General features: G+C 41.2%; 2 protein-coding genes across 7 annotated transcripts in view; both read left to right on the forward strand.

Moving 5' to 3' along the window:
- LIMS1 (LIM zinc finger domain containing 1) overlaps positions 1-4,633 on the forward strand; it is a 146,131-nt gene extending 141,498 nt beyond the window's left edge. For all 4 annotated transcript variants that reach the window (XM_084872506.1, XM_084872507.1, XM_084872505.1 and 1 more), the window contains one exon: positions 1,853-4,633. In XM_084872506.1, coding sequence (XP_084728632.1) covers positions 1,853-1,967 — 115 coding nt within the window. In that variant the 3' untranslated portion in view covers positions 1,968-4,633. The remainder of the gene's footprint in view (positions 1-1,852) is intronic.
- Positions 4,634-14,054: 9,421 nt separating this feature from the next.
- The window catches only part of LOC311616713 (E3 SUMO-protein ligase RanBP2), an 80,278-nt gene continuing 79,772 nt past the window's right edge, over positions 14,055-14,560 (forward strand). For 2 of the 3 annotated variants that reach the window (XM_084872402.1, XM_084872403.1), the window contains exon 1: positions 14,055-14,248. In XM_084872402.1, coding sequence (XP_084728528.1) covers positions 14,177-14,248 — 72 coding nt within the window. In that variant the 5' untranslated portion in view covers positions 14,055-14,176. The remainder of the gene's footprint in view (positions 14,249-14,560) is intronic. The other variant, XM_084872404.1, reaches the window with a different exon arrangement.

Consider the following 14,560-nt stretch of genomic DNA (forward strand, 5'->3'; position numbering starts at 1 on the left):
TTTTAAAAAGTACTCCAACTATCTCAAAAGAAAAAGAATGGCAGTTTTAATAGCTTCTGTTCTAAAAAGTCTTTGGGAGAAATTTTTTAGCTCAATAGTTTGAATCAAACTGACTGTTGAAATATAACATTCAAATTAGGATCTCTGAAAAACAGCTAGAAAATAATACCCATATGGAGCTTTAAAATAAAAGGTTTTAGCTGATTTAATCATTTGTCATAGATGACAGTGTACTGCCAGGCTTGTTCCAGAAATGCTTCTTAAATATAATTTCACAGAAAATGAACAAGTTATAAAGTTGTGTATTTACTCGATTCACAATGACGGACCTTGATTTCGACAGTAATAAGCTATTATAATTACAAGTTAGCACACTATTGCAGATAGGAGGCCGTCTGAAAACTGTCCTCTCCAGAACTGTATTACAAATAAATTAACAATGTGTACTGCTCTAGCTTTTTTTTTTTTTTTTTTTTTTTAAATATATATATATATATTGATTTCAGAGAGGAAGGGAGAGAGAGAAGGAAACATCAAATGGTGAAAGAGAGTTATTGATTGGCTGCCTCCTGCACGCCCCAAACTGGGAATCGAGCCTACAACCCAGGCATGTGCCCTGATGAGGAACCAAACCATGATCTCCTGATTCATAGGTCAATGCTCAACCACTGAGCCATGCTGGCCAGGTTACTGCTCTGGCTTTTAAAGAGAAGACCTGAGTTCTCCATCCAGGGAGTCTGGTTCACTTGTGCTCGTGAAGAGGGATTGAAACCTTACTGTATCTGCCCTATCAGCCTTTCTGTTAACCAACCAACCAAAATAGCCCATTCTGATGTAAGATTTATTTCAGATGTTTTGTTTTGTTTGTTGAGGTTTGTTTTTTGTTTGTTTGGTTTTTTGGGGGGAGGGGGGGGCGGCAAATCTTTTTTTTTTTTTAACTCAATCTTTATTGTTCATATTATTACAAAGGTTCCTCATTTCTTCCCCCCTCCAACAGGTTCCCACCCACCCTCTGCCCTTTCCCCACCCCCCGTTGTCCTCATCCATAGGTGCATAGTTTATATTCAGTCTCTTCCCGCATCCACCACTCCCCCTTTCCCCGAGAACAGTCAGTCCACTCCCCTCTTTATCATGAAAGACAAAACCTTATTGCTACCTAATTTTAAAAGTGTTCTCGTGGTATTTAAAATATGACTGACTTTACTTCCCTAGCTCTATTTATACTACATTTCCTGATTACTTAACACTGACTGCACTGTAGTACACATTCTATATTACATAGCTTAATGCATAGGATCAATTTATAGGGAAGTGTTTTTTGGTGTGTTTTTTTATATTTTATTGATTTATTTTTATTTATTTATTTATTTATTTATTTATTTAAGGTTTAATCTCCAACATCTACAAACAGCTTATACAACTAAATAAAAGGAAGATGAATGATCTATTTATTGTATTTATTTTTAGAGAGAGAGGAAGGGAGAGGGATAAAGAGCTAGAAACATCTGTGAGAGAGAAACATTCACCAGCTGCCTCCTGCACATCCCCTACCGGGGATGTGCCCACAACCAAAGTACATGCCCTTGAGCGGAATTGAACCTGAGACCTTTCAGTCCGCAGGCCAACACTCTATCCACTGAGCCAAACGGGTTTCGGCAATTTATAAGAAAGTTTTTTCAAATATTATGAATTTTTATATCTACCACATTGATACGAATTGAGATTAGAATTATAGTTGTTTTGCTAACATGTCATCATATAGTGTCTTTATTTACTTCAATAAAATTATTTCACATTATTTATGTGTTTATGTTCAATATATTTCCACTAATTTTTTTATCATTATCTTTAGGAATAAATTTGTGGAGTTCGATATGAAGCCAGTCTGTAAAAAGTGCTATGAGAAATTCCCGTTGGAGCTGAAGAAAAGACTTAAGAAACTAGCTGAGACCTTAGGAAGGAAATAACTTCCTTTGTTTTATTTTTCTTTTCTGCAAAGATAAGAGAGTAACACCATTTGACATGACCCATCCTTAGTTAAACTTGTCTCTCAAAGCAGTTGATGAAAAGGACATAGATGAACATTTTCTTCATCTTCTTTGTCTCATTAAAAAAGAAAAAATTTGTGATCATATTTAAAACACAGATGAAATAAAGATTTGCCTTTGTCAATAACCCTTTTCAATTTGTTAAAAAGTAGACTATATTTAATAGCAAAAACTATATGGTTAAATATTAAATTTTAATTTAGGTTTCAAAAATTAAATACAACTTTTAAAAATGAAAGTAAGGAGTCACCTTTTACATGACTCAGATTAAAGAATATAAACATTATTTTACTTTGTACTAAAAAGAAAGTTAATTTCAACTGCTTTTAGGGATGATATAGGAAGAAAAATAACCAAGAAAAACCTTATGGAATTTTAGTATGCTTATCAAACTGGTACCTATAAAACAAATATACACATTACTAACACAAAACAAGTGTATTCAGAACTACTTTGATTTTTTGTTGTAAAATGCAATAATTATGCTTAGTTTTTTAAAATTATGCTTAGCTTTATGTTTTATTCTCCTTGAGAACTTCTTCCTTCATACAATTAACAGTAGTTATAGCTGGCTAACTAGATTGCCTTTTTAAATTTTGTGCAAAAAATTATAGTCTCTGTATTTGAAAATACAATATACTTTACCGTATTAGAAAATGAAAGTTTTTTTCTGTTGTAAAAATTACAGCAGTTTTGCTTCTAAGCTTAATATCAAAGATGTAGTCCTAGAATAGGACATGAAATTAAATTTTATGTAGCTTGAAATGTATCATTTAAAAAAAAAGTGAATGTATTTGGTCCTATTGCCTTTATAACCACATTTTGGTCATATTGCCTTTATAACCAAGTTAATAACTATACTTTGTACATAAACTTGCCCTGCCTTAGAAAAACATATACTTATCAGGAATTCTAGCAGTTCCATATAGTACTGACTAAAAACAAGTGTATTGGTTGAGATTTATAAACTTAGAATCATTTACCACATCTATGATTATATTTTTAAAATTTGTTTTCTCCCTTTTTGGGTAACATGTTAAAATTAATATCTACCATCTTATTAGAAGATAATCATGTTGATATGTGTTTTAAGTTTTTCATTTCAAATCTCACAATTAGATTTGCTTTGCTTTAAGTAAGATACAAATGGCACTTAAATTAGAAAAGGGATGTTTAAGTGTCAATTTTAGGTAAAAAGTAGTGAGTTATTCTATTTCATAAAAGGTTTCATTATGAAGTTTCTGGACCATTCTTTCTTGATAAACTTGTATGCAAAGCATTTAGTTGTTGTGAGCATTATTTACATGTTTCTGCTGTATTATCATTTAAAAGAAAGGTGGCAAGATGGACTTCTAAGGGGAAAGTTATTGTTTTTTACAAAAATGCTGAAATACTGTTTTGCTATCACTCTGCCGTTTGATATCACCTCACAATGCTATCACTCTGCCATTAAAATATTTGTATTGAAAAGTTTGTGTATGCATGTAACAGGGCAAATTCTATTTCATGTTTCAGATAACTTATAACCAATAACTTACTTTTAGTGTTCTTCTAGAGTTCAAAGAATTACAAATGATTGAAAATAATTAAATATATAGATTAAGACTGCACGTGTTCAGAAGTTTAAAAGTCTGCATTTGACAGTAAGAATCAAAATCCCTTCAGTGTGCCTTTGTCAGCTGATTTATGACCAGCAATGAAAACCTTGAAGGTATTAATTAATTAATATACTATAGATAGAGGAAAAAGAGTACATACAGGGTTTGCAGTGTAGGGTCTTGATGTTAAATTCTAAAATATGCCTACATCAGAAATACGGAGCATAAAAGCAAACCATTAACTAGATTCTTTTTCTTTTCACCTATATTCTGAGTCCCCGTGAAGGCGTGTGCACTGAGCTGGACTGCTTTGTTTACACACCTATGTGGCCACCTGTCCTGCAGCCAGAGGTCCCAGTGCTGTTTTGGCTCCTTCTTTTAAAGCATGAGTTAATGTTTTCTGTAAGTTCAACTTATTAGGGTATTTCATCTAAATACAATACTTTTATTCCCTTATAGGGCTCTCATTGGAGCCCTTACAGATGGGAAAGGAGGAGAAAGTTGAAAAGTTATATTGGAATAGAAAACAAACTTGGTGTAGTTCATAATATTTTTGTGAAGCTTTTCCTAGCTGTGAAAAAACTCAGGCTACTAAGCATTTCTTTGTTTAAAGTCCAGCAAGACAGTTTTAACTTCCAGTTAAAATTCATTGTTGTTACTAAATTTCTAAGTGCTCTTTTTTTTTTTTTTTTTTTCTAAGCCTGATATAATTGGGGGAAATGTCTGGATACAAATTAAACATTCTTTGGATTGTGTTCAAAGCCTTATTAACATTGCACCTGAAATCATAGCCATTTTGCCTTATTTCCAAAACAGCCATTTCTAAATTGAGGAAATTTCAAGGTAGGCTTACAGAATTCTTATTGTATTTCATTTTAGATTGTAAGCTCAATGGCAGGGACACTATATTACTAACTGTGTTTTTATATAGCAACCTTTGCAATATACTCTTGGTACCTAATAAATGTGCATAATTATTAACAATAATCTGTTGTGTATTAATTTGAATGGCTTTGAGACAGAACTATGAGAATATAAGGCTAATGTTTAAGAAAGCTCTTTTTGGAAGCAGCCTAGGTAGATGAATGGATAAGAAAGTGTGTGTTGCCAAAACCGGTTTGGCTCAGTGAATAGAGCATCGGCCTGCGGACTGAAGGGTCCCAGGTTCGATACCGGTCAAGGGCATGTACCTTGGTTGCAGGCACATCCCCAGTAGGGGGTGTGCAGGAGGCAGCTGATTGATGATTCTCTCTCATCAATGTTTCTAACTCTCTATCCTTCTCTCTTCCTCTCTGTAAAAAATCAATAAAATATATTTAAAAAAAAAAAAAAGAAAGAAAGTGTGTGTTTGTGTGTCTGTGTGTGTGTGTGTGTGTGTGTGTGTGTGAGAGAGAGAGAGAGAGAGAGAGAGAGAGAGAGAGAGAGAGAGAGATTTTATGCTGCTAAGTGATAATAATTCTGACAGAAAGACAATTACTATATGATTTCACTTAGATGTGAAATTTTAAAATAAAAAACAAGCTTATAGAGAAGAAATGGTGACTGCCAGAGATGGCGGTAGGGTGTGGACAACATGAATGAAGAGGGTCAAAAGGCACTAACATCCAGTTATAAAATAATTAAATCGGAGGGATGTGATGCACAACACAGTGACTATAGTAAATAATACTGTATTGTATATTTAAAAGTTGCTAAAAGAGTAAATCTTAAAAGTTCTCATCACAAGAAAAGATATATAACTATGTGATGATGGAATTTAGCTAGGCTTATACATTTCATAATATATACAAACATTGAATCATGTACATTTGAAACTAATGTTATATATAAATTATACCTGAATTTTTGCCACTAGTGGGAAAAGGGGTATTTTCACAGAACCACTATTTTTTCCCATTGTATCTTCATTTTATGCTCATCAAAATTTACCATTGGGCCAGGCCAGCATTGCTCAGTGGTTAAGAATCGACCTATGAACCAGGAGGTCATAGTTCAATTCCAAGTCAGGGCACATGTCTGTGTTGTGGACTCCATCCCCAGTGTGGGGTTTACAGGAGGCAGCCAATTAATGATTCTCATCATTGATGTTTCTATCACTCACCTTTCCATTCTGAAATTAAAAAACGTTTTTTAAAAAACATACTATCAGGCCCTGACCAATGTGGCTCTCGGTTGGACTGCTCTCCTATGCACCAAAAAGTCACAGGTTCAATTCCCAGTCAGGGCAGGTGCCCAACCCGGGTTGTGGGTTCAATCTTCAGTAGTCGGAGTGGTACAGGAGGCAGCACGTCTGTGTTTCTCTTTCACATCCATGCTTCTCTCCCTCTCTATATGTACAGCTATATATACGTGTGTGTGTGTGTGTAGTAAGTGTCCAACCATTTGACTGGTAGCTATGATGCCCATTGACCATCAGGGGGCAGATGCTCAACACTCAAGCATGGAAATATGGAACAGACTGATGAATCTTATAGGGAAGAGGGAGAGCGGGAAGAGATTAACCAAAGCTCTTACATGCATACTGGAAGCCTGGTGCACGGATTCGTGCTCTGGTGGGGTCCCTCAGCTTGGCCTGCGGGGATTAGGCCTAAACCAGCAGTCCAACATCCCCCAAGGGGTCCCAGATTGTGAGAGGGTGCAAGAGGTGGTCAGGAGGTGGGGGAACTAAATGGCAGTATGCTACTTGAGAATATGTCTTGGTCTGAAGAAACCAAGTTTTGGAGTAAAGCACTGTTCAGTAGGCCCCTCCCATCTGCTGTGGGAACACATCTGTTGTATCTTCATCTTCCATGTCCAACTGTGCAGTGTGTCTGCTTCACTGACAGGCTGCCCATCAAATGGGAATCTGATCTGCCTCACTGACAAACCCTGTCCACCACACTAGTTTACTAAGAGATATGCCTCTTAATTTTACACTGCCCCACAGAACCACCCTGCCCCATCACCTTCAAATGAATATGTTGGTTGTTCACAGTCTAGACTCCTTCCAAGGGCTTCTCTTTGGCTATGGTGAGCACCAGTCTCCTCCTGCCACTTCACAAAGAGGTACTAGGTTTCCGCCAAACAAGCACACAAGCAGCATTAGGAGTGGCTGGTGACATTTCATTCCATCATCCAGGAAGCCTGGCACTGTGTGGTGTGCTGGGGAAATGTGTTCACTGCCAGGCGCTGGGGCGTGGGGGAGGCGGGGGGTGACACGCAAAGGAGGGAAGATACCAATTTGAGTCTCACACTCCTTTTCCTCCCTGGGCAGGTGCAGAGCTTTGATTTCCTCCTGCCCAAGTAGGAGGGATGAGTAATTATGAAATCTGTAAAGTATTGTGATGGAGTGGGCATAGGGGTTTCAAAATCCCAACAGCAGCACCCCCAGCAGAGGGGGCGGGAAGGCTTCCTAGGAGAGCTGGGTCTCTGAAGGAGAATAGAAGTTAGCCAGGCATAGGAGGAGGCCAGGAGATGGCCTGCCCACACCCTCTTCCATTTCCTATTTTCTGTTTCCCATAGTGGCATCGCCATCTATTGAGGCTTCCCACCTAATATTTAGTTGACTCCCACTCTTCCCTCCCCACGACTTATACCTGTCCCCACATCTGAGTATTCCAAATTTTATCACTTCACCTGTAGAAAGGTCCCAGGAACCTTTCTTCTGGCTGCAGCCCTGCCTGCCTCCATGCTCAACTCTGCTCTGTCTTCAAGCAACCATCCTTCTTCAGCTCTCCCTTGTTTGTTAATCTTGGGCTGGGCCTGCTGAAAAAATACAGTAAAACCCCAACTCTTTCCCATGGTATCGAGGACTTTCATAGACAGGTCCCAACCTGTTAAGTTTTTGTCTCCCAATGGCCAATGTGCATGCTACACAGAACTGTCTCAGATCTCAACCGGCCCTCCTGTAATAACAGTGCTCTCCTCACTTTTGAGACAGCTCAAATCTCATCCCATTTTTTAAGCCTTTCCTGATTTCTTCAAGTAAAATGAGTAATTCTTCGCTCCCTTAGCTCCCTGCTGGCACCTCTATTTCAGTTGTTAAGTGCACTGCATGTCTTGGTTTCTGTTCCCACCAAAAGGCCAGCCCCTGGAGAACTGGATTTTTGTTGTTGTGGCTGTTTTTAATACTTATTATTATTATTATTATTATTATTATTATTTTAGAGAGGAAGAGAGATGGAGAAAGAGAGACAGAAACATCAATGATGAGAGAATCATTGATCAGCTGCCTCCTGCACACCCCACACTGAGGATTGAGCCCACAACCCGGGCATGTGCCCTGACCTGGAATTGAACCATGACCTCCTGGTTCACAGGTTGATGCTCAATCACTGAGCCACGCCAGCTGGACAAGAACTGGATTGTTTTGATCTTTGTATTCTCCATGCCTCTCACAATGTCCGACGCCCAATGGGAGCCCAGTGGTTACTGAGTGACAGACAGAATGTCTGGGCAATGTACATTATACTTTAACCCGCCTTAAGTATTCTTCAAAACTGTTAAAATTTTTAAAGTTAAGAACCGGCACAAAGACCAGGATTTTCTGCCTAAAAACAAATGTCATCCCTTCCAAGTACTTATAATGAATATTAAAAGAAGGACCCAACATTTTATACAGGGTCATCATAAATATTTGCAAAAAAAAAAAAAGCTTTTTTAAAAAAAAAAAACAACCACATTTCTATTTTAGAGAAGAAGGAGGAGAGAGAGATAGAAACATCAATATTGAGAGAGAATCATTGATCAGCTACCTCCTGCACACTCCACTAGGGACCGAGCCCACAACACAGGCAGGAACCCTTAACCAGAACCAAACCCGGGACCCTTCAGTCCGCAGGCTGACACTCTCCACTGAGCCAAACCGGCTAGGGCAACAAAAAAGCTTTTTAAAAATATGGCAGAAATACATGAAAATGATTCTTAGATTTTTTTTGTTTGGGGTTTTTTGAGAAATAGGGAGAAAGAGGACTCTATTTAGGTAGTATTTTTCAGTTTGCCAGCATAAATGTTATGTTACTGAAATGGGAAAAGCTGCCGAGACCAGTTTGGCTCAGTGGATAGAGCGTCGGCTTGGGGACTGAAGGGTCCGGGGTTCGATTCCGGTCAGGGGCATGTAACTTGGTTGCGGGCACATCCCCAGTAGGGGGTGTGTAGGAGGCGGCTGATCGATGACTCTCTCTCATCGATGTTTCTAACTCTCTATCTCTCTCCCTTCTTCTCTGTACAAAATCAACAAAATATATTATAAAAAAAAAAAAAAAGTTTAAAAAAAAATGAAATGGGAAAAGCTAGTTTTACTTTTTGAATGTGTTCTATGAGTTAAACATGTATCCTACAACATTTTTACATCTTTTATTGTTTTGGAAAATTTTCTTATTTTCCTCCACCTATGACTCAAAGTCAGCTCAAAGCAGCTTCTGTCTAAACAATCACAAATTCTAACTCAGAGTTGAAAGAAAAGCATTCTTTTAGCTGTGCTCCCAAAATTGCTGTGATCACCTTAACTTTAAAACTTTACTTGGTGGATCATAAGTTCAGCGCCTCAGACATGCCTTCCTCACGTTCTATAATTCCCAGGGGACACTGGTCGGCACAGTGAGCGAGCTGATGTGTATTGATCTGCCTCACCTGAGACTCAGCTTCTCCATTGGGCAATCCCAAGATTTTAGAATGAGAAAAGGTAGTTTCTCCTCACTTCAAAAACTTTGGGATTTCCTGCTTTACTTTCTCATCTTGCTATCATATTAGAATTTTTGATGCCACGAGATCAAGTAGGAGACTCTCCCCTTAATGACTGTAACTATTAGGTCTAGTAATAATTAATGTCGTTTTCTAATACTTTTTTAAATCGAATTTATTTAAACAATACAACAAAATTTAATCAACAATATAGTTGCCGTTGTTTGCTACTACTTGTGCCCAATGCTCAGGAAGCATTTTAATCCCTCTGTTGTAAAATTCTTGTGATTTTGATGCAAAAAATTCGGTCAATGCATTTTTGAGGCATTCTTCATTATTAAATTTTTTTCCAAGAAGAAAGTTTTGCAAAGAACAAAACAAATGGTAATCGGAAGGGGCAATATCAGGAGAATATGCAGGTTGAGGGAGAACTTCCCATTCCAACTGGCGCAGTTTTTCAGCAGTGATTCTTGCAGTATGCGGTCGTGCATTATCGTGGTGAAGAATTACGCCCTTCCGATTAATCAGCGCGGGTTCTTTTTCTCTTAAAGCTTGGGCTAACCTTTCCAATTGGGCACTATACACTGCACTTGTAATGGTTTGGTTAGATGGTAAAAGTTCATAATGAAGAATTCCTTTAAAATTCCACCAAACACACAGCATCACTTTTTTCGCATGCAAGTCAGGTTTTGGCGTGGGCTGCGGAGCCTCATTTTTGTCCAACCATTGAGGCCGCCTTTTCAAATTAACATACAGCACCCATTCTTCATGTCCGGTAACAATTTGCTCTAAAAACGGCAAACGGTTTTGACGAGAGAGGAGCGAACTGCAAATTGTGACTCTTTGATTACGGTTGTTGTCGGTCAACTCATGAGGAACCCATTTTCCAAACTTTTGGACTTTGCCAAGTGCACGCAATTGATTGGAAATTGTTTTTTGTGAACAATTTAAAGTTGTCGCAAGCTCTTGTTGGGTAATTTGAGGATTTTGCACCAAAAGAGCTTGAAGAGCTTCTTGATCAAAATTGGACACACGGCCTCGACCACTCTTGTCATCTAACGAAAAATTTCCCTCGCGAAATTTCTCAAACCAACACTGGCATTTTCTGGCGCTAACTGCATCTTGACCAAGAGCACTATGGATGATTTTTGCAGCCTCACTTGCTTTTCTTCCTAATTAGAACTCGTAAAGCATGCAGTGCCGAATATGCTCTTCATCCGCCATCTTCTTAGCCCTAGTTCTGCAACAAAAACCAAACCAAACACAAACTTTTTCAAGCAAAACTTGTTAATTGCACTTCACACGTTCTGTAGATACCACGTGTTTGAAGGTTATGTCAATACAAGTCAACGCCAAGCAAGATTTTAAACGAATGTTTAAAAACGACATTAATTATTACTAGACCCGATAATCTGTACTGCAAAAGCAAGTGTGGTTTTCAATCTAACCTTGTGCCTGGCAGGTGCTCGCAAGTCCCAGAAGTGTAAGTCATATTTACAGTCCACAATAGGGATCTATCTTAATCACAAAAATGTGGAGGCATGCATGATGAAAGAAACAGCTTATTAAAAAGATATGCTTTTCCTTTGTAGCATTAGCATCATACCTGACCCCATAAGACAAACTATATTGGAGCAAAGGTATCAACATTATGAAAATTATTCACACTACATTCCAATTAATAACCCCCAAATAATAAAACCACACATTTAATCAGGAATAGTACTGTTCTTGAACAGTATTCTCTTTTTTAAAAAATTTTACATGGATATTTCCTTTTAGAACTGTATGCACAATTCTAACAAGTTTAATGAATTTCCTTTCTGTACTAATAAATGGGTAATATGCTAATTAGACTGGACTTCTTCCCAGCCTCTCACCCAGGCCACCCCACTCCCAGCAGGGACCCTCACCCCGATCGGGGGTGTGGCTGACCTGCAAACTGCCAGCAACCCTTCTCTCAGGCCACCCCATTTCAGCGGGGACCCCCACCCTGATCAAGGGCAGGGCTGGCCTGCAAACCCCATGTCCCCTGCCCCAGCAGCCCCAGCCTCCAGTGGGCTCCCCTCACTCTGATCTGAGACCACCTTCAGGGCAGGCCAACTGGCCCCCACCCATGCACCAGGTCTCTATATAATAAAAGGGTAATATGCAAATTGACCCTAACAACAGAATGACCACTGGACCAGTCATTATGAGGTGCAATGACCACCTCTTGGTTCCTTCCCCCAGCACCCAATGGTGAATGGTGGCAGGGGTGGAGTGGCTGTGGGCAGCTGGGGAAGATGGCTTCAATCACACACCAGGCCTAGGGACTGTACCCACACACAAATTTTGTGCACCAGGCCTCTAGTACCAAATAAAAGGATGCAAATTAGAAGTAGAGAGAATGTAAGAAATTAAAGAAACATTTATTGAATGTCAACTTTAGTCAACCCCTGTGCTAGAAGATAATTGAAAAGCAATAAACTTTCAGTCTTTGTAAAGCTGACAGTTTATCAGGGGCCGTAAGAAATGCATCAGATATAATGTGATAAGAACCATTAAGAATATTGTGGGGAGGAGGAAAAAGGCAGGATATATGTAATATTCTTGACAAAAAAAGATTGCTCAGAGGAGAGAATGGTTAATTCTAGGGACTCTAAAAGACTTCTCAAAGGTGGTGATAGATAAACTGGGGTTTGAAAGACAATGAAAGAGCTTTCCAGAAGGAAAAAAAGGCTTTCTATACAAGAGAACAGCCTGCAAAAAAGACCTGGTGAGGATTTCCATTTAGTTGGGCCCCAGGAACCAAAACTCTGAAAGAGGGAACTTTCTCCAATTGATGGAATTATAAACCTGAGGGATAAAATCATTGGTGTTGCATTTGTTCCAATTCTGTTCTCTCGATGCTCAGCCCCAAATGTAGGAGTGCACAGCAGAGCTGGGTAAGTCTCAGTTTTCTGATTGGACGACTAAAACGAGAAGCCCCCAGAAACAAAAGTAACAGAGAGATTGCTAAGAGAGTTGTTCAGGAAAGTGACCCCATTAAGTTGTCTATGAAGTCCAGGGTTCATTCCTGAGCTGCTCCTGCCTGGATCTGGTACTATTTTTTTCTTTCTGTTGTGGACATTATTACCTATGTTCCCAAATTCCCCCCCCTTTGCCCAACTCCACTCATCCCCCAGCCCCTCCCCCCTCTGGCCTTGACCATCCTGTTATATGTGTCTATGGATTATGCATATATGTTATCAATATTTATTATTTTTAAACTAGTGGCCTGGTGCACACTGAAAGGGAATTAATTAGAAGAAATATTTTAATATTACTATTTGCCAAGTCCTGGGTGCAGGTATCCGTGTCCCTCTTCCCTTCTGTCAGAGTATGTGACGGCGCCCGTGGGGATACCCATCAAAGCCGGCACCTGTGGGGCTGCAGGACTCCCCTGAGTCCCTGAGTCCTGCAGCCCCGCGGGGCCAGCGCACCACGGGACACAGGGCTGGTGAGGGGGATGAGAGCAGTGGCCTGGCTCTAAGAAAACTACCCTGGGCCTCCCTGGGTTACTTCTGGGTTCCCCTGTAAAAAGGGCCGGAGGCGTTGGGCTGAGTGTGGAGCCAGCAGCAGTAATGTTGGAAGAAGCTGTCATGGCTGGCTCTTTGCCTACATGGCGATGGGACTGCAGCAAACACCAGAACATGCCTTGGTGGGAATGTCTCTATTAAAGGAGCTGGGTTGGGGTTGTTTTAGAATGTGCTGCCTGGCTACCAGGTTCCACATTCTGTTGGGTTCCATCGTCATGAAGTGAGATCACTGCTCTTGTCAGGAAATGAAATCTCTGCTCTTGTGTGAGGAGAAGCTCAGGGTAGGGGTCCAGGCAGTGACCAGGGAGGTTTTCTGTCATGTTCATACCCCACATTAAGGCCGGGGAGTGGACATGGGGTGTGGGCAGCTCCCCAAACCCCAGATTTATCCCAACACTGGTGGAGATGGAGTGGGGGTGGAGCTCTTTGCCTTGATGTTTAGCCCATGGGGCCAGTGCCTTATGCAATATTCAACCTTTTTCATCTCATGGCACACATAAACTAATTATTAAAATTCCGTGGCACACTGAAAAAAATTATTTTGCTGATCTGATAAGAAAAGGTATAATTTTAATTCATTCACATTAGACAGCTATTGTGCGGGCTGCCATTTTAAAAATATTTTAAATATATATTTTTATTGATTTCAGAGAGGAAGGGAGAGAGAGAGAAACATCAATGAGAATCATTGACCAGTTGCCTCTTGCCTGTTACACATTGGGGATCCAGCCCACAATCCGGGCATGGAATCTGGAACCCTTCTGTCTGTAGGCCGTCGCTCTATCCACTGAGACAAACTGGCTAGGGCTGTCTTTATTTATTTATTTAGTTAGTTAGTTAGTTAGTTTTATTTGACAATCTAAGGGAAAATAGGTAATTGTCCCTGATTAAATAATCAGGTAGTGCATGTTTTAAAAATTCTTGCGGCACATCGTTGGAAATCGCGGATCTAGTTTCTAGCCTATGCCTGCTGATAAACACTTGTTTCCCACATCAGCGCTGCCCACTCGCTGACAGCATAAGGAGTCTGACCCGGACCTGCAGGCACTGGGCCGGGAGGGGCCTGCCGGACGTCAGTGAGCGCTGCGTCAGGAACGCTGTGGGCGGTGCGCAGCCGGATGTGCGCAGTCGGCCGACCGCCGCCGTGGGCGAGGCGCATAGCAATTACGCAACACGCACGCGGGGCGGCCCTCTCCTCTGCCGGCGACGGCGCTGCGTCACTGGCTTTCAGGCGCTGGGCGAGTGGAAACGGTGACTGCTGGGCCTCCATGCTGGCCTGTCGCGCCCTGGGGTCCAGGCGGGCGGCGCGATGAGGCGCAGCAAAGCGGAGGTGGAACGGTACATTGCTTCGGTGCAGGGTTTTACCCCGTCGTCCCGAGAGGTGAGCCGGTACTGAAGAGATGGGTGGCTTCCGTCCGGGCCTGGCTGTGGCCCCGCGTGGCGCCCGCCTCTCGCCCTCCTCCCGGCTCCCGGCGGCCGCCGCCCTCCGGGACTTCTGTTGAGGCGTCGGCCGGCTTGCGCGCTCTGATGGCGGCGTGTGGTTCTCGAGCTTGAGGGGCACTGGAGGAGGGGGGAGGCCGCGGCGGGCGGCCGTGGGTGCCAGCGCTTCCTCTGGCCCCTCCGCCTGTCCTCCCCCGCGGGCCCGGCCTGACCCGGCTTCCTCGGGCGCGGGCCGCCCACAAGGCCCCGTTCC

This window comes from Pipistrellus hanaki, assembly GCF_964339955.1.
Source record: "Pipistrellus hanaki genome assembly, chromosome: 2".
NCBI lineage: Eukaryota > Metazoa > Chordata > Mammalia > Chiroptera > Vespertilionidae > Pipistrellus > Pipistrellus hanaki.